The 18,897-nt window shown below is 41.0% G+C and overlaps 1 protein-coding gene across 1 annotated transcript in view; it reads left to right on the top strand.

Annotated features, from left to right (window-relative positions):
• The window catches only part of efna2a (ephrin-A2a), a 67,300-nt gene extending 54,564 nt beyond the window's left edge, over positions 1–12,736 (top strand). The window contains exons 3-5 of the mRNA XM_088312312.1: positions 3,379–3,671; positions 9,389–9,454; positions 11,043–12,736. Coding sequence (XP_088168438.1) covers positions 3,379–3,671; positions 9,389–9,454; positions 11,043–11,167 — 484 coding nt within the window. The 3' untranslated portion in view covers positions 11,168–12,736. The remainder of the gene's footprint in view (positions 1–3,378; positions 3,672–9,388; positions 9,455–11,042) is intronic.
• Positions 12,737–18,897: the final 6,161 nt, after the last annotated feature.

Below are 18,897 nucleotides of genomic sequence, written 5' to 3'. Positions count from 1 at the left end.
GCTTTAATTCTTATCATTATTTTGTGCTTTAATTCTTATCATTATTTTGTGCTTTAATTCTTATCATTATTCTGGCAATTAAATACTTTTGATGAGAAAGGCTTTAATTCTTATCATTGCTCCATTCGGCCTTTCGGCGGTGCTTTAATTCTTATTCTTTGTGGTCTGACAACGAAATTTCTAGTATTGTATTACAAATGACTTGAAATTAAGACCGATGCTAAGGCGTCTTCATCCAGTCCACTGCACTGCGCTCTTAAGTGGCTGCGAACTTGCACACATCACAATCAACAGGCGCAATGGAAACCAAGACAAATTGAAACGAATGAGATGAGGGGAAAAAAAAAATAAAAAATACGACAACCCTCCGCACTCACAACCTTTATCCCATCTGCTCTCTTCTCACATTGCACGCAATCTCATTATCCCGCCACCCTCATCCTCTCTTCTTCTTCTATTGTCCCGCTCGCTTCTCCTTCCTTGCAGATTTCCCCCCAAAGTGCGTTTAATGGCATTTGATTGGGAGCGCCGAGAGGATTGAGCCCAGCTCCCGGCGGCCGGATCAATGCCTCCAAATGATCCATTGCCGCGTTCCCCTTTACGATTCGCCCGGCGAGGCGTGAAGGCGCTCATTTCACATCCAACTCACTTCCACCATTCGCCCTCCGGGAGAGCCGCGACCGTCGTTTCTTTAGAAGGATAATTCGTCCGAAAGCCCAATAAGCAGACCTGAGATGTCTCCATCCTGGCCGATCAATGGCTGTCAAGGATACAAAAAAAAAAAGAACTCAATTTATTTGAGAAGAACCTTCACTGGTGTATTTCTTTGCCTGCCGACTTGATCTAGTGTGGTAAATAATGTTAGGTGCGGCACAGCGTAGCAGCAAGCGATTCTGATTAATGACTAAGAATGGAGGAAGCAATTTACCTGCAATTATTTTCACCCATACTGGATGCGTTGAAAAAATTTTTTTTTGTCCAACTATTATTTTTAATCCATTAAAATTTGATGGTTAGAATTGTCTTTGTGTATTTGAAAATCACAAGGGGTGTTTTCGGGAAAATCTGAATTTGTTTTTCATTTTGAATCCACTTTAATGGATTTACATTCAAATAAAATGTTTGGCAGACCACCCAAAATGGGCCCAAAAATTTTACGCTGAAGATTTCCTGTGGGCTTCCAAAATGTTTGTTTTTTTATAACTCTTTCAATGCCAGCCATTAAAAAAAAAAAAAAACGTATTGAGTGCCAGCAAATTTCAAGCATTCTGACTGATATCGTTCTAGGCCAAGTGTGAACAAACTACGGCCCGGGGGCCACCTGCGGCCCGTTAAACGTTTTAATCCGGCCCGCCAATCTTGAAAAAATGAGATGAATAAACCTTGTTAATGTTTTATTTTCTAAATACTGTGGTGTGTACAAGACAAATATTGTTGTAATGCTTTTGTTCACTTTCATTTAAAATGTAATTTATTTTTTTGATCCAATGAGGTGAGGTGACCAAAACACTCCTGTTCCGGCCCCTCTGTCAAATTTTACAACCCATTGTGGCCCGTCAACCAAAAAAGTTTGCCCACTCCTGTTCTAAGATCACAAAATATTGTGTCTTATGGCCATGTAAACACAAATTACTAAATGAAATATTTAAATTTCTTCTTTTATCACACAAAAAACATTTTTCTACCCTTATTCAATTTCTTAGTAATCAGCTGTGAAACATGGGTTGTTGGTTTCACCTTATTTTGGCCCCCAAAAACTAAGAAAATTATCCTTTTGGGAACTATATATTGTGCACAACAGTGGATTTGAGGCTAATAATCTTGCTTTAGTGCCATCCCAAACATTATGAAAATGTGGTTTGGATGGAAAAGGAATATATTTCCAAATTGACGCTCATGTAACAAATTGTACATTTCACAAACTTGAAACGCTATTTAGTAGTAGTATTTAGTCGCGTGTGTGTATGTGTGTACGTACATGAGGTCATCACTTTGCCTTTCCACTTGTAATGTAAATTTAAATAATCGCCATCACTCTTTTTTTTACCTTTTGTGACACTCATTGCAGTGTATTAAACGTGACAAATGTTTTGATGAATCAAAAGCTGCTCGTAACGCTTGAATTTCCTGAGCTCCGCCATGTTAATGAGTTTAGAGTAAAAAAAAAAAGACCCAATTTTGCGATCTGCTAACCATTTTTTTTAACTTCCCGAGGTGATCAAATCAAAGATGGCCAAGATTATTTTGCGCATATTCCCATTTAAAAAACAATTTCCGTCGCTGGCACCCTTCGGTCGGATTCCCGTTAACGCCCTTCAAAGAGTTTCTCAGTTTTCATTAAAATGTGTTAAAATCGTGGGAGATTTCCTGCTGACGTTTTTTTTTTCTATATTTCGCTTTATTACCCCTGAACTGTGCAAACTTTTGCCGCAAGGGATCCTCATTGATTTTCTTCTTCTTCTAATCAAAAGCCTCCACCGGTGTGTTTGGCTGCTCTGAGGTTTTTTTTGTTTTGTTTTGGGGTTTTTTTCTTGTTGTTTGTTTGAAAGTGTTTATTGACGCAACCTGGAGCTGCCGGTTGCATTCATAGCAGAGTGTGAACTCTGGCATGGTGTTCAGTTAGCAAGGAAACGGCTTAAAATTTTTTTTTAAAAATCTGGAAGAATTTGCTCCCATAGGATATATGGAAATACATCACAATGGAACATCTCAAAAGTGCACGAAAAAATAAAAATAAAAATCAGAAGACAAAGAAAACAATTCAAAGCGTCATCAGCAATTCACAACTGAGTTTAGCATTTTTTCCTTTGGATTTTTTTTTTTTTCTAGAGGAATCAGAAATGTTAAATACTACGAAAAATAATACATACAAATATACAAAATCATCCAATCACGTCCACATTCAATTTAAAGGAGTAAATTAATGATCATAATTGAAATTGCAAATCATATAATATTCATGTATAAAAATGTTTTTAATACATTGGATTGCGGCATAAATTATACACATGTAGAAAGAGATGACATCAAAAAATAAAATAAAATGTGTAATTAAATTGTAACATTAATTCTAATATTGGAAGATATGGAAAAACATCAAAATAAATAAAATACAAATACGAATACCGTAATTCATATGATGACATCACAAAATAAAAAATAAGAAATTGTCATTAACTGGTTCACAGATGATAATCGTTGAAAGAGCTGCTACCGTGAAATAAAATAAATAAAAACAAGCCGCAATCACAAACGTGATTTTTACACCATACGAGTCACTGCAATGCAATTTAAAAAAAAAAAAAAAAAAAGTTGATTGTATGTGCTGGCTTTCTGCCACCTCAGAACTAACCAGAGTGCGATGACGTGTGTCTGCAGGTTCTGGCACGGGGAATACCGGGTGGCGGTGAACATCAACGACTACCTGGACATCTACTGCCCCTACTACGAGGGCCCGCCCAACCACGGCCGCATGGAGCGCTACATCCTGTTCATGGTCAACCACGAGGGCTACACTTCCTGTCAGCACCGGCTGCGCGGCTTCAAGCGTTGGGAGTGCAACCGGCCCAGCGGCGCCGACGGGCCGCTCAGGTTCTCTGAGAAGTTCCAGCTCTTCACGCCCTTCTCGCTGGGCTTCGAGTTCAGGCCTGGACACGAGTACTACTACATCTGTACGTCGCTCGCCGCCGCTCAAAATATTGTGTGTGCGTGTGTGTGTGTTCACTCTAAAGACAGTTGGTTAAAAATAACACTAATTCGGTCAAAAAGGGACTGACGCAACAATTTTTGGGGGCTTGTACAAAACAGCACAATTCTTTTGTTGGGTTATTTTGTGGGTTATTCATTTGACCCAATTTTTTGGGTTGGAGCGACTGCCTGACCCAATTTTGAGTTATTTTTAACCCAAATGTTTTTAGAGTGTATGTATTATTATTATTATTATTATTATTATTATTAATTTTTATTATTATTAGTAGTAGTAGTAGTAATATTAGTATTAGTATTCGTAATAATAATAATAATAACAATAATAATAATAATAATAAATGATGATGATGATAATATAATTATAATAATAATAATTTATGGTCCAGATCGAAAGATTTCTTTCATAGATAATTTTCCACTGTCGAGTCATCCAGACAGTTTGAACAAATGTGATTTTAAAAAAAAAATAAAAAATTTGTTCCAAACTCTCCCTAAAAATGTATTAGTCTGACGATGAAAAGTTGGAATCCATATTTAAGGTGTCCGGGAACATTTTATTGGAGACGTGAAGCCAGACATTTGCCAGTTGCACGTCCGCTCAACCCATTTCGTGAGATATTGCGCAATCAGAGGTGAGGCGAGGCGGCTCACTGTCGCACTTTGAGTCGCTGACATGTATTTGAACAGCAAATATGCAAATTCAGCTATTTGGATGGTAGAATCTTAGAGTGTGAAACGCGCTATATAAATAATATAAATAAAGTTGGATTGTATAATATTGTATTCAAAGGGGGGGGGGTCCTACTGAGACAAACCGGAGAACTAAAATTGAAAAATCGACTCTTCTTGAGTCTCTCATCCCCCCCGATGTGCACATTTTTCCTTGCGCAGACATTTTTGGCTGATCCACACGAGGAAAATGCTCGCGCGTGTGCGCGCGTGCCACGCGAGTGTGTTTGTGATGCACGCCGCCGCTCTGCATGCATTTGTAAACATTATGTAAATACGCAATCAACACGAGCTACTCGGCACTCACAGGACGTAAACACGGCGGCCATCTTTCTTTCTATGGCTGCTTTTCCTCGGTTTGTAATCATTTTCTTATTATCGCCGTTGATGCGCTTTAACAGCAGAGGTGTTCGTGTCACAAATGGGGGTCCCGCTCCCCCCCCCCCCCCCCCGCCCCCCTTCCCCACCCTCCGCTGTCTTTCACGCTGTCAATTGCAAATGTGCCACAAGAAAACAGCAACACGGGGGGGGGGGGGGGGGGGGTAATGACTTGAAAAGGTTTTTTTGGATGGAGTGATTTCAGCACTTGTTTGGAAGCACTTCAACGTCGCTTCCAAAACGTCTGGTGAGCTTCAAATGCACTGTCCATTCAAAACGGCGGGGAAAAAAAAAAAAGAAATTCCTACATCAAGAAAAACGTGGAAATAAAGCACAAAGCTTACGCAAATTCATAAAAATGTCAATGGAGGTAAATTACCATAATTTTGCTCTGGCATATTCATAAAAAAATAATTAACCCAATGGAACAGAATAACTGATAATCATGGGAACATTATACGTCAATTGGTACACATCAATTATTTATTTGAATCTTTAATCATTTTCATTTATTCATTTGAGTATGTTGCAGAAAAATTCACATCATTAAATAAATCGAATGGAAAAGGGACGGAAAATCCAAAATGGCACTTTTGTAAATTTTTTTTTTTTTTTGCCAGATTTTGAAACATTTTTTTCATCAGTGGAGTTCCTACTTTTCATCTCATTAACATAAAAATTCAAATAAATTACTAAATTGGACATGTTTTTTCTCACCGAACAGTCATGATATAAAATAAATGCCAATACTGGAAAATGAAAAAAAAATTAAATGGTGTAAAGTAGCAAATTAATAATCATCAAATTAAAAAAAAAAAAAATCCTAAATTTAGACAAATACTACAAATTAAAAAACAAACCAAATTCATACAAACGTTAACTCTCATTTGTTACATATGAATGAGTGCCGAGTGTTGCAAAGATAACCACCTGATGCCCTGGTTGCGCTGTTCCCAGTCCGCACGCGCACACACACACACACACACACACACACACTCTTTTGTTTCCAATTGGCCTGGTGGGCCCCCTGGAGTTGTATAGTCGACGACTTTGGCATTGTATTACCCGGATCCCCGAGGGGTTCGGGCATATTCCAAAAAAAAAAGTGTGCAGGAGTAGTGGGGGAGTCGCGGGGGTCAGTTGTCAAGTGATTGTGAGTGCGTGAAAGGCCGTGTCCATCATCTTGACAAGCAGACATGCACTTTGCTCTCTGACATGCGCGTGCACACACACACACACACACACACACACACCCCCACAGGTCTTTATTGATGTGCAACAGCAGCATTTTTTTCAGTGTGTGCGTTTGTTGTATTCCGATAAAAGAAAAAAAAAACACATTGATTTTTCCCGGTGATTCATGACCAGGTGCCTCGATTTGGTGTGTGGGTGTGTGTGTGTGTGTGTGTGTGTTCGTCATGTGGCTGACATGTTGACAGGTTAGCTCGGCCCCTCCCCACCTCTGTTCTCCCAGCTGCCCTCTGATGAGGCTGAGTGACTCTCAATGGGCTTTCAGGACACGTCGCGATTGTGGATGTGCTGGGAAAGTGAAGCAGCGCGATGGAAAGCTGATAAGATTTTAGAGAAGAACGCAACAAAAGTAGAATTTGACCGAGGGGTCAGGCCACACCGGTTGTGTCATTATAATTCAGTGAATGTATGAATTAATTAATAATTAAGGTATTTTGTGGATTTTTTTTTTTTTTTCCGGGGGTTCATGACTCTATTTTGTTGTGCCTTTGGGGTGTAATTGCACTGCCAACCACTAGGTGGTGGCACAGTAGTCAGTCAGTAGTCACAGTGTAAATTTGAAGAAGAATTAAAAGAGGACTTATTTTTATGGAATGAGCTAATTGCCGCTGACTTGCCATAGCGAGATGCGAGTCCATCGTCGCGCACTCATACGTGTTTTTAGTGAAAACTGTCCTGAAGTCGTCACTTGTCAGTGACTGTGGCAACGTAAGATGGCTGCCCTCAGGCTTAAGGCCTTTCATTCATAAATAAATCCGTTTCTCAGCCTAGTTCTTGTTAAAGATTACTGACTGTCACGTCTTTAATCTGATTTACGCCTTTCCTAATTCTCTCAGGTTTCATTAACCATGAGTAATTTCAGAAGTTTTCAGAATTCATAAACATTATAATAAAGCATATTAGCTGGCTAATTTCCTTTTTGCATCCACGTATGTAATTTCCGGACTACAAAACACACCTGAATAAGTCATTCAATCCATAAGACTTATAGATGTAGTCCTCTGCCTCCCGAAGACGTACTTATACGTCTTAGCCTTTTTTTTTTTCATTGCATCATGGCTCCATGTTTTTATATGTTTAGAACACAATATCCTGTAGGCCTTGCAGAATCAGTCAAAATCCAGAAACAAAACCAGCTGTGATTGAGGTGCTTCCTTTCGTGAAAAGGGCGCGGATAAAAGCCACAATATCTTTATTTAGCCATAAAAACATTTGTACATACATTAGCCGCTTTGGACAAATAGCCGCAGGTCTCTCTCGCTCGCTTTCTGGCTAACTCAGTTAAAGGGCCACTACAAGCACAGCTTTACAAGATTTCATTCTGCTCCAAGTACATATATTTGAATTCTACAGACGCGGTACTTGACCCGTTTAGGTACGATCAAAGGGACGGACGAAAAACCACTTCCGGCCTTGCTTAGTTTTTTAAAAAAAAAAAAAAAAGAAATTCTCATCCTCCTTCCCAAAAGGCTCATCTCGGTTTGAACATGTAGTGTGTTTCGTGACCGTCAAAAATAATTAAGTGCCTAAACGATATGAAAACGGGCAAAAGGAGTATATGGAAGGTAACCCCTGCGATGGAGGCGGGATTGTTTTTTTTAACTGGAGTAAAGGGCATTAACAATGTCTTCCTTTTGGGAAATTAACAAGACACACAACCGTTTAAACAGTAATAATGTCGTTTTAGCAGTGGCGGGCCGTGCATTTCACACGTCGGCCTTCAGTGAAGTTCTACTTAGTCCGACTTGAATAAATCCCCCTCATAGGACCATCATTTATGACACCAAAGCTGGACAAATAATCTACAGAAACACGACTGGCTGAGTGTTGAACGACCTAGCTTCTCTTGAAAGGTCCGTCTTGAAAATGGCCTCGCAAGCGTATCTGCAATTAAATCCACACTTTTCCCTCCTTCGGCTATTGTGGTTTAAAAAAAAAAGCAAGAATATTTTTTTGATTTTCAAACGGTCGCCAGTTACGACTTCCGGATGTGTTGATTCCGCGTATCGCTTCCCTTCACGAGTGAGTAACCAATCACAAAACGCGCTCGTCAACTTCAACGTATAAAGGCCAGCGAGAAGGCCTTATAGTCATCAACTCGTGATCTGATTGGCTATCGCAACTGTCTATCAACTGTAAAAGCCCCCTTGAGAAACAGAACAGACGCCGCACGATTGTATCTGAAGACCTCAGACGAATAATGCGTGCTTCTGGTATTGTGAAATCTGCCTAGCAACAGGAGCTAGCTGAATTCTGATTGGATAAAAACTCTAACCTAAAAACACAATACTAGGATATAATATGACATTAATGTGAAGAATATGATCATGATTTCTTGATTATGTTAGGCCAGCAGAGAAGGCCTTGAAGGTCTTGACCGCCCACCACTGCGTTTTAGGAAGCTCGCAGACAGGTACTCTACCTTCCTTCCGTTTGCTCTCTCGACAAAGCATTACCGCATTGCCCTAGTTGCTGGAAAAATCATCCTCTTCTAATGAGATTTTGCCCTTAACTTTGCGTCCAAAGCGCCGGAGACAACCCATTTTGCATCGAGTCAGGTGGGACTAATGACGGAGATTTCCATTTGGTTTCGCCTTTGAAGTCTGACTCGCTTTTACTTCTCGACATTTCCACTCCTTTTGCAGGCATCCAGCGGAATCGGCGCTGGGTGCTCGGTGCTTAAAACGGCGAAAGAAGCGCTCGCTCGGATCCACGCGGGTTTTCCGTCTTTATTCCCCAACGGAGTCACTTCAGGTGGATCGTCGAGACGGTGATAGAGCGGAATTCATGCTAATGCTTCGGCGTGTTTAATCTTCATGAGCGTCGTCGTTAAAGTCTTCTCTAATGACGGTGCGAGCGTCCAATTAAGGCAAATGACTGAGTGGTGATTTACTTTTTATTTATGGTCTAACTTAATGAGGCGTTGTGTCAAATGGTGGAACTTGTTTATGTTATCAGTCATTTGTGGTGAGAATTGATTGTTCACAATAATGTTGTGTTCAGTCCAAAAAAAAAAAAATAATTGGATGAATCGCTTGTAGAAGGGGGAACAACTTTGGGAAAATGCGTGAAAATGAACAGGAAGTGAGACATTTTGGTTCAAAGAAATAAGCCCTAAAACGTAGCAAGTATCTTAGATAGCAGTTTGGGCATCAATCTTTCGTTGTAATATTGTCGAACCAAAAAAAAAAAAAACTGAAAGTCTCATGAAAAAGTCACATTTTTTTTGTCTATGCAAACATTGGCGATCATTTTTTTTTTTGGAGGATTCGGATGTCTTTTTCCCCTCATGATGTAATCGTCGCTTCGAATCTCTTTGCAGCGTCTCCTCATCCGAACCACGTGGGCCGAGCGTGTCTAAAGCTGAAGGTGTATGTCAGACCTCCTGGTAAGTCATCATACACACTCACACACTCACGCACACACACTCGCGCACACACAAGACCAGATTGGCTATCGCTGAGAAATTAAAAGAAGGTCTGACTGAACGGCACGGCTCAAAGACTTTGCTCTGATTTGCGGAGAAGCCGCCGGACAAGGCTTTGCAGCAAGGGTGAGCAACCTATGGCCCGTGGGCTAGAATTTAGCCCGGGAGAATGTTTGGTCAGGTCCAGGTTCAGATTTGGTTGGGGGCCCCAACCAAAATAAAATTAAAAAAAAAAAGAAAAAAAGCAGAAATGATCAGGATCATGATGGGCACCTACAGGTCCTGGAAATCATTAAAAGTTTAGGAACACAGCTGTTTGTCTACGCAATTATAATAGTAATCAAAAGCGCCATCGAAATATAATTCATTGTGATCAACCCCCCCCCCAACCCCCCCACCCCCGTGCTTCTCCAGTGTTGTCTTTGATGTCTCTTATATGCGGTGGGGGGGGGGGGGGAAATAACCCGGTGGAGCAATGCGGTGAATGTAGGTCAGATGGCAGGAAGCTGTTACGCAACTCTTATTTTGAAAGTCTACCAGTGAGGCAGATTTGAAGGCGAGCTCGACATGCAGCATCGAACCTGCCTGGTAACTCGTCTCCCTTGATGGTGACACACTTTGAACATGTCAGGGGGGAGGAAACGGCTGGGGTGGGTAGGGGGTCTTTGTGCCAGCTTTCCGGGCTTTGGATGGTTACCCTTTCCTCCCAAATTACCGAAACATCAAATTCCGTTGCTTTAATTTCTGGAAAGAAATGTGTCCGTCATTGCAACCCTTCTCACGTGTCAAGTACTGACACGGTGCATTTCCAAGTGGGTTGTGTGTGTGTGTGTGTGTCAGCTCTCTGCTCCAGATTCGGCGAGTCTCTGTGATTAAACTGTAATTAGGTTGGTTAAACCCCCCGCAGAGCTCCGCTGCTGTCGCCTCCTCCTCCCACCTCTGTCGTCGTCTTGCTCTGCTTTGCCTCTCCAGTTGCAGGCAAAGAATTGCAAGTTGTGTTTTACCAACGGCTCCTCATGTTTTCACACAGCGATACGCTTCAGATCGGTTTGGAACTGGTTTGAATCCGGACCTGGGATAGGTAGGGGGTGTGGCGATAGATGCATCAGTGACATCATAGTACAATCAAAGCATTAGCGTGAGCATTAGCCATTGGCTGATCGCCAGTCAGCCACGAAGCAAACAGCAGCGTAATAGAAGAAGAAGAAGGTCTGACAGGCAGATCAGGCGAATTGTGGATTTGAGAAAGCAGGGTGGTAAACTTCTCAAGATGAGGCAGGGAAATGTCTGGATCACTATTGGCTGTGGTGGAAGTTAACAGCTGATTAGCTGCTAACAGCTAGCTTTTCAGCGTTAAAGTACTGTAACATCTGATTAGCTGCTAACAGCTAACTTTTCAGTGCAAGGTGCAGTAAGCGCCCATCTAAAGTTAAAGAGTAACACAAGACAGATTGAGAAATCCGTTGAGTCCATTTTCAACCGTTTTATCTTTGTCTTTCAGTCTTTTGTCAGAACGGATATTTTGTCGCCTCTCATCTGTGTGTTTCAGATGGCTCGGGATATGATTCTCCGGAGCCGTTCCTGACTGACGGCGGTCCGAGTTGGAGACCACACTCTGTGGCCCCGGTAGCCGCTCTGGCCTGCCTGCTGCTGGGACTCTTCTCCTGGCTGTGACTCGGTCACTCCCCCTCTTCCTGGAGCTCCTGCCCCGGGATGCCAGACTGGGCTGGGCCGGCCGGGCCAGGCCGGGCTGGGCTGGCTGTCCCTCGAAACTCCACCACCCCCCTCAGGGAAGCCCTTTGACCCGCCCCATCCACCTTTCCCCCCCACCCCCACTTATCTACAATGCGACCACCAGCCACTACCACTGCCAGCCCCGCTCCCCCGCCCTCCATGGCCCAACCACGGACACCCTTCCCAGGCCTGGCAAGTCTGCAGGGTGGACCGGATATGTTGCACTCTGGGAAATGTCCTTTCACTTGTATCAGGATCTTCTTTGGATGTGACTATAGACTCTTGGCCGGTGACGAGGTAGACGTAGCCATGGATATGATTAAACTTGTCATCCATCCAGAAGGTTGGCCTGGACACACAAAACAGTTTTTGTACTCCCAAAGCCAGAAGCGCAAGTACCCATGCCTGCATTTTTTTTTTTTTACAACCTAATCAAATTCTTGCGGTAGACTTAACAGATCCAGATCACGTGAGCACACACGATGACAACTTTAACCATAGCCTGTGGGAGGATTACCGGGTGGCTCTGGCGAGGTGTATATTTTCAGGTGGGATGTGTTCTTGTCTTGTTTGTTGTTTCTAAACTAAAGCATTTATCACCGCCTGCTCTCAGCACAGGCACAGGCGCAGTCTGCACTTGTCTTAGTCCAACAGGTCGGGTGACTTCTGGAACCATGACTTTACTCCTGTATGAATGTACCACTGGTCACCCACCTCTTTGTGTTTGTGTATTGTGACGACTGTGGTCACTTCTCTCAGACCGGTGAGCGGCGGGTTCTGGGTAGCGGTTTCTGGGGAACAGGTTCTCGGGACTGGGAGGTAGGGTTTTACGGCCGTTCGGGTCTGGGTGGTGAAGAGAAAGAGGTGGCGACACTCAAGTTGCATGACCACTGTGAAACCCTCAGAACAACTTTGTTTGTATTGATGATCTATTTTTTCATGGGGGGAACCAGAACCACCCCTACCGCCACTCTCGGTCTCTCTCAAGACTTTTTTAAGACAAGACGGCAGGAGGATTCTCTCTCTTCACGCAGTCGTGCCCCATGTGGTGGTTTTAAGGGGCTGTGAAATGGCAGATCCGATGGCCCCACTTGGTGAAAACAACCGGAAACCATCCAAGAAACTTAATCGGACCGCAACGGACGCTTATTGAAACTGCTTTTGGCTCTTCGAACCAGTCAAAAGGGAAGCGCTTGGACTGTGGCGTGTGTGGTAGCGCCGCAGACGTACACGCATTTACACGCACATACACATGCAGTCCTCTTGTGGTAGCCTTCATGGACCGAGTTTAACGTCAAAAGACGAGGGAGGTTGGAGTGTGAATTTTGTTGCCGGGAAGTGAACATATAAGAGCAAAGCACTGTGAACATAAAACGTACATGCAGATATACACGTCAGCCTGTCTGACCTCACAAGAATTTAGGAGGATTTCATGCACAAAAAAAACTACACCATAATTACCGTATTTTCCGGACTATAAACCGCTACTTTTTTCCTGGATTTTGAACCATGCGGTGCGGCTTTTCTCTGGAATTTTCTTTCACCAGTAGGGGCGCTTTATAGTTCAGAAAATACGCTAAATCTCGATTTTCTTTTTTTTTTTTTTTTCCTTTTGGGTCTGTTCTGTTTTAATTAGCAAAATTGTTGCCGTGTTAAAAGGCACCGATTTAACAATTTTATGTACCTTTATGTGCATTCACAGTACAAAATCGTTCTGTACATGCAGTAAACAACTCTCTTTTTTTTCAACATAGAAAACTGCGGCTTGTATATATTTATTTTTTTTTCCTCGAAAATATGCAGGTGCGCCTTATAGCCCGGAAATTGCTGTGGTTGTAGAAGGCTGACTTTTTTTTTTTTTTTTTTTAGGTTGTTTTAATATATTGTATTTTTTACACAGGATTTTTATGGAAATAACCACCTATTTTAAAATGGCATTTTCAGAAAATCTATTATACATGTCGGCCGTTTTTTGTGGAATTTTGAAAAGACAAGACGCTGGTTCAGTTCTAACATCAATTTTTTTTTTTTTCATTGCGATTTCCCACAAAATTCTTGTGAGTTGCGGATCTTGTGTTCAAAAGCGCATGATACTAGGCACACACATTCTCACACACACACACACACACAAGGGGGAAGCACTACCTTCCTGGTTTCCTCTTATTTTTGTAGCATTTAAAAAAAAAAATAATCACTGTTAAAAAGTCCTGCGTGGGATGCAGTGATGGGTGGGCGAGAATGAGTGTAGCCTGTGGAAGATTAAAACAAACAACAAACAAAAAGACGTGTCTTCTTTTATTCCACTGATGCCATCCACTTGTTGTTCTTCTCTCGCTCTTTTTTTTTTTTTACCTTGTAAAATCCACAAGGGAAGGAAGGATGTGGAAGAAACACAAATGTTTTCTATTTTCTGTCTACTTGTAAATGTAATGGCAGTGGTATTTCTGGCCAAGTTCATTCCCAATTGACCGCAGGCCTCGCAATGCAACCCGATGGCGCGATCCGACCCGCGACGTGGTCCTTTCGGGACAGCCGGCGTCAAAGCGTGAAATTATTCCAATGAAATCGCCCTCTCCCAACTTCATGTGTTGCTCCCTCTGCGTTGTGACAGCTCACCAGAAAAGCCTTGACAGCACGCTCAGCCATCTCTTCTTGCTTACATCAGGTACTGCATAACACTTCAGTTTCGTACGGCTTCAATTTTTTTTTTTACTCTGGGCTGATTTGAACTTATTTTACTGGTCTTTTCCTTTGACACGCCGTTTGATACCAAGTTTAAAATAAAATAAGAAAAATTTAAAATAATAACAGAGCTGCTGCATACAATTTGATAAATTGGAATTCATTTTCATGACCTCTTCCTTTTACGATTAGTTTTCCTTTAGGTATCGATCCGACATCAAGTAATTACAAGGCAAGAATTGCAGATACCAATCCTGATATTTTAGTTATTAAGGTGAGTCATCAAGTTACTAAATATAAATATCTACACACGTAAAAAAAAATACTGAGGAAAAAAAAAACATGTACGGTGACGTGACTTTTTTTGAACGGCGTAGCATCAAGACGTCATGAATTTAAAACATTGCACCTGGCGAATTAACGTCATATTTGCCTAATTTTTCTTTTTTAATGCCCAGTGAAGAGACAATTTGGCTTTTATATGAAACAAACCTGTTGTGCAATTGTTAAGGTAGTTGTACCTCACAATGTCAATCAAAATTTGCCAGAATAATTCAAAGAGGGGGGCGTTGCCTCCACGTGAAGGGCAAAGACGGCTGCGTTCCAACAGGAAGTGGGACTACAAATGAACAGATGTGCTTCCTGGAACGACAGAGGAAACTCATCATTTATTATTATCACGCATAAGGTAAACACGTTGCCTCTAACCGTCCAATTCATCATTTCATTATTTTAGCTCGCCTTCTTTTTAATTGGCTTTGCATGTGGAACAATAATTGGCAGGAGGGGATTTTTGGCCTGGAAGACGGCAGTTTGGGCGGCAGCCAAAGTAGGAACGCCAAGAAATACAGATGGCAGCGCATCTTCAATTCTTTTTTCTTTCTTTCTTTCTTTTTTTTTTTAACATTTTCACTCCCCTGTTTGTTTCCTTGCTCTCGTTTCCAGACAATAGTCTAATCCCTTCTTCCTCTTCTTCCTTCACTTTTTTTAACGGAATTATGGAATTAGGGCACCGCTCCCATCCTTGTTAATGAGCAAGAGCGTGATGAAAGAGCTTGATCTTGAACGTGCCATCTGCACTCACTATTACACACACACGCACACATATATACATTGTATACCTTAGAGGGAATTCTTTGTGATTCAAGCGCTGATGGATATGGCGAGAAATGATAAAACGTCAGGAAAAAGTTGAGCATCAAAACACACACACATGGGCCCAGATGGGCCATGTGTTATTGCTGAATAATGCATATTATGTCGACTCTATAAAAGATACATGGCAATGCAAGAGCTATGCACCTTTTAACACAGAATGGATAGAATGCTGCAAAACATACAACACTGTAATTAGCTGTGCAGTGATGCTAAAACGTGACACAAATTAACAAATGACCTTGTGTGATTCAACACTCCTGTTACAATGAATTTTCTACGGGTCAATTTGACCCGGGCCCATGTTAGTTTCAGCCAAAAGTGGAATGCTTTTGGAATAGTGTTACCTTTCACGTTTTTTTCTGACGTCAATTTAACTCAAATTCTCCAAAAGTGTCCAAGAGGAATACAATTATCCACAAAAATCCCCTTATTAAATACTATAACTATTACTAAAAGTAGGAAATATTTAGTGTGTTGCTTCTGATGTCATGGTTCAATGATTAGTCACTATTTTTGTATGACCACATCATTGCATTTGTCATGATTATTAATTTCAAGGGTCAAGTTGACCCACAACACAAAAGGAGGGTGGAATCATGAAATACAGCCATTAAAATTCAATGCAAGAAGAGCTGATTGTACTTATCTTAAAAAGAAAAAAACATCCATTCGTTGAAAATGGCCTGAAGGAAGTGTCTGTGAAGGGTACATGCTGCCCTCGTGTGGGGAAAACCGGCAACGCTTGTTTCGTCTCTCTGGAGTCAGATGGCTATGGCAAGCCGTTTGAGCATTTATTCCATATCCTTGATATCACACATTTGTGTATTTCACTAGTGCGGTCTTTTCCAGCACTAGTAATACATTCAGCCACACTAGTGATGCCTTTGTCGTACATGTTGCACAGAAACTCTAACAAGTGACTCATTTTTAGCAACTAGTGAGTCTTTTGTTCAACTAGTGCTGGTAGAAGTCTAACTTGTGACACCTAGATGCGCACTAGTAGTGCCAAATTCCCAGCTAGTCATCTTTTTTATGCTCTAGTGGCCCACTGGACCAAACTAGTAATGTTCAAAGTATTACAAGCTAACAGGTTAGTCACAAAAGCGTCAACATGTTAACTAGTTAAACATGGATTATTCTAACATGTTAACTAGTGACTTATGATCGCATGCACTAGACAACTAGTTGGAAATTAAATACCCACTGGTTAACTAGTGAAAGATAAACATCAACTAGTTCACTAGTGAAAGTCCCTTGAAGTCTTGATATTTAACTAGTGAGTCTAAAAAAAATTACTTGTTAACTAGTGATGCCTCAAATATCCACTAGTTACACTAGTGAAAGATTTTGACTGAACTAGTTCCACTAGTGAGTTCCAAAATGTTCACTAGTAGCACTAGTGGATGCCAACCTGCTCACTAGTTAACTGGTGAAATTGTCTTTTTGGATTAACTAGTAAACTACTGATGTCCAAATTTTCACTCGTAGAACTAGTGAAAGACAAATTGCTCACTAGTTGCACTAGTTACGCTAAATGCTAATGAGGAGGCGGGAAAGTACCATGAGTGTATGCCTCCTATTGGTTCTCTTATAGGAGCTCCACCCAGCAAAAAATTAACCCTGTAAAGCCTGATCCCGAGTGTCCACAGTTTCTTTTACTGCCTGTTGCTTGGTATATATGCAGAATAAAACATTTTTTCTCAGGGAATGGCTCTCTGGGGGATGTATATTTATTATTTACATGGACATAGGGGGTAATAGTACTGCTAAAAATTCACTCCTATCCACTTTTAGTATACAAAATAAAAGGAATGCAGTATAATGCAGAAGTCCTGCAATTAATTCTGCCTTCACGAGGCTGTGGTTTTTCAGTTGTTGAATCTGTTCAAAGTTGATGCGTATTTGTTAAAGATGCTGTAATCTGTATTGTAAATGCGGATTTGGGAGAACAGCACAATAAAATAATATTACAATACTTGATGACATCACCCCCTGCTCGTCTCTAATGATTGTTTGTTGTGGAAAAACAACGGAAGTAAATAAAATACAAAAACACAATCTTCTTACCGTGTAATATCAAATAAATGAATGTGTGTGCATTTTGAGGTTTCTACAATCTTTATTGAAGCCACTGATTGTGTTTTGTTTTTTAAGACAGAAGATGTGACCGAGCAGGTTCGATGTTGGAGGAAATATTAGTTGTGGTTTCACCACTTAATTTCAGATAATGCATATCCAGAATACAGTTGAAAAACATTTTATTGTAAACATAAGTTACATGAAATATATAATGAATTTAACAATGAATAAACGGGATGTTTTTATCAAGATTTCGGGAAGAAGTTGTGTCTCTCCTCCTCCTGGTGTTATTTAGGGAAGCTGATCACCCTTTAGCTTCTATGAACAGCATCGTGCTGCAGAAGATGCGCCGTCAGAAGGGTCCGAATGGAGCTGCTCATCTGCCGTGGGGTCTCCAAGCAGTCAGGACCTATAGTTTGTCCAGTAACATATAGCGCAACCTTATTTATAATACACAGTTACAAAGGAATACAAATACTGCGTGTAATGAAGGCAAGAAAATAATTCAAATATACAAACGCAGCTAGCAAACGATAATGAACGATTATGTTCCAACGTTAATTGAACTCTTGTTCCTACTCTATTAGCTTGTGAGCAATGAACAAACTACACCGTGAAGTCAAAATGTGAGCGTCAAATGCGCGGAAATCTTCATCTTTTGCGGTTCGCTATAAAACTAGCAGCGGCAGATTTCAGAAAGTCCTGCCGGCATGAAGCTGCTCTCGGCGGCAACTGTGAGCGTTGAACTGCCGCCATCCGCCATCAAAACCGGACACAGACATCTCCGAAATCGTTGAAGCAAGTTTTTAAGCAGGGCTTATCTTGATAAATTGACCACACATTTGACGTTTACACCACTACTTTGTCGCCTAAAATAATCGTAAAATCAAATTTGGTATCACATTAAGAGTAATATTTACAAAAAACATTGCAATACCTCTGAAGGTTTTCTCTTCGGCTTAAGTCGCTGGTTGGCACATCATGTATCGTGATTGGCTGTCCGAAAAACAAACGTCATGTCGGATGAATCCTGGGTAATGTAGGATCGTGACAAGGCGTCCGTTGAATAAATATTGAAAAGGCTTGCCGAGGCACGCCATTTGAGTATTTATTCTATGGCCTTGAGCATGCATTTCACACTAGTGCCCCACAGCATTTATGGGCTTACATGTTCACTAGTAAGATACAAAAATGAGCTTACTAGTGAACTAGTGGGCATTTTTATCTTACATGTTCACTAGTAAGATACAAAAATGAGCTTACTAGTGAACTAGTGGGCATTTTTATCTTACATGTTCACTAGTAAGATACAAAAATGAGCTTACTAGTGAACTAGTGGGCATTTTTATCTTACATGTTCACTAGTAAGATACAAAAATGAGCTTACTAGTGAACTAGTGGGCATTTTTATCTTACATGTTAACTAGTAAGATACAAAAATGAGCTTACTAGTGAACTAATGGGCATTTTTTAGGTCATGGGGATCAGTAGGAAAGAATGCAATGGTTTTCTATTGGCGGCCCATTTCAAAATAATATAATCTAACCAGTCACTGCTCATGATTTTGGTATACGGTAGTCTGAAATTAGTCACATATGATAACTGTATTTTATATTATGGAATATTTAAAAACTTAATATTTACTACACAGAAAGTATTGTACATGTTTTCTCTTTTATATAACTACATACCTATTTTTACACCAGCCTCTATGTGGAGAGGGAGAGAGAGTAAGATTAATCATAAGTATG

This window comes from Idiotropiscis lumnitzeri, chromosome 1, assembly GCF_059441095.1.
Source record: "Idiotropiscis lumnitzeri isolate Australia: NSW breed Sydney's pygmy pipehorse chromosome 1, RoL_Ilum_1.0, whole genome shotgun sequence".
Taxonomy (NCBI): domain Eukaryota; kingdom Metazoa; phylum Chordata; class Actinopteri; order Syngnathiformes; family Syngnathidae; genus Idiotropiscis; species Idiotropiscis lumnitzeri.
The sequence above is the reverse complement of the archived record's forward strand: the minus strand, read 5'-3'. Positions and strand labels throughout refer to the sequence as shown.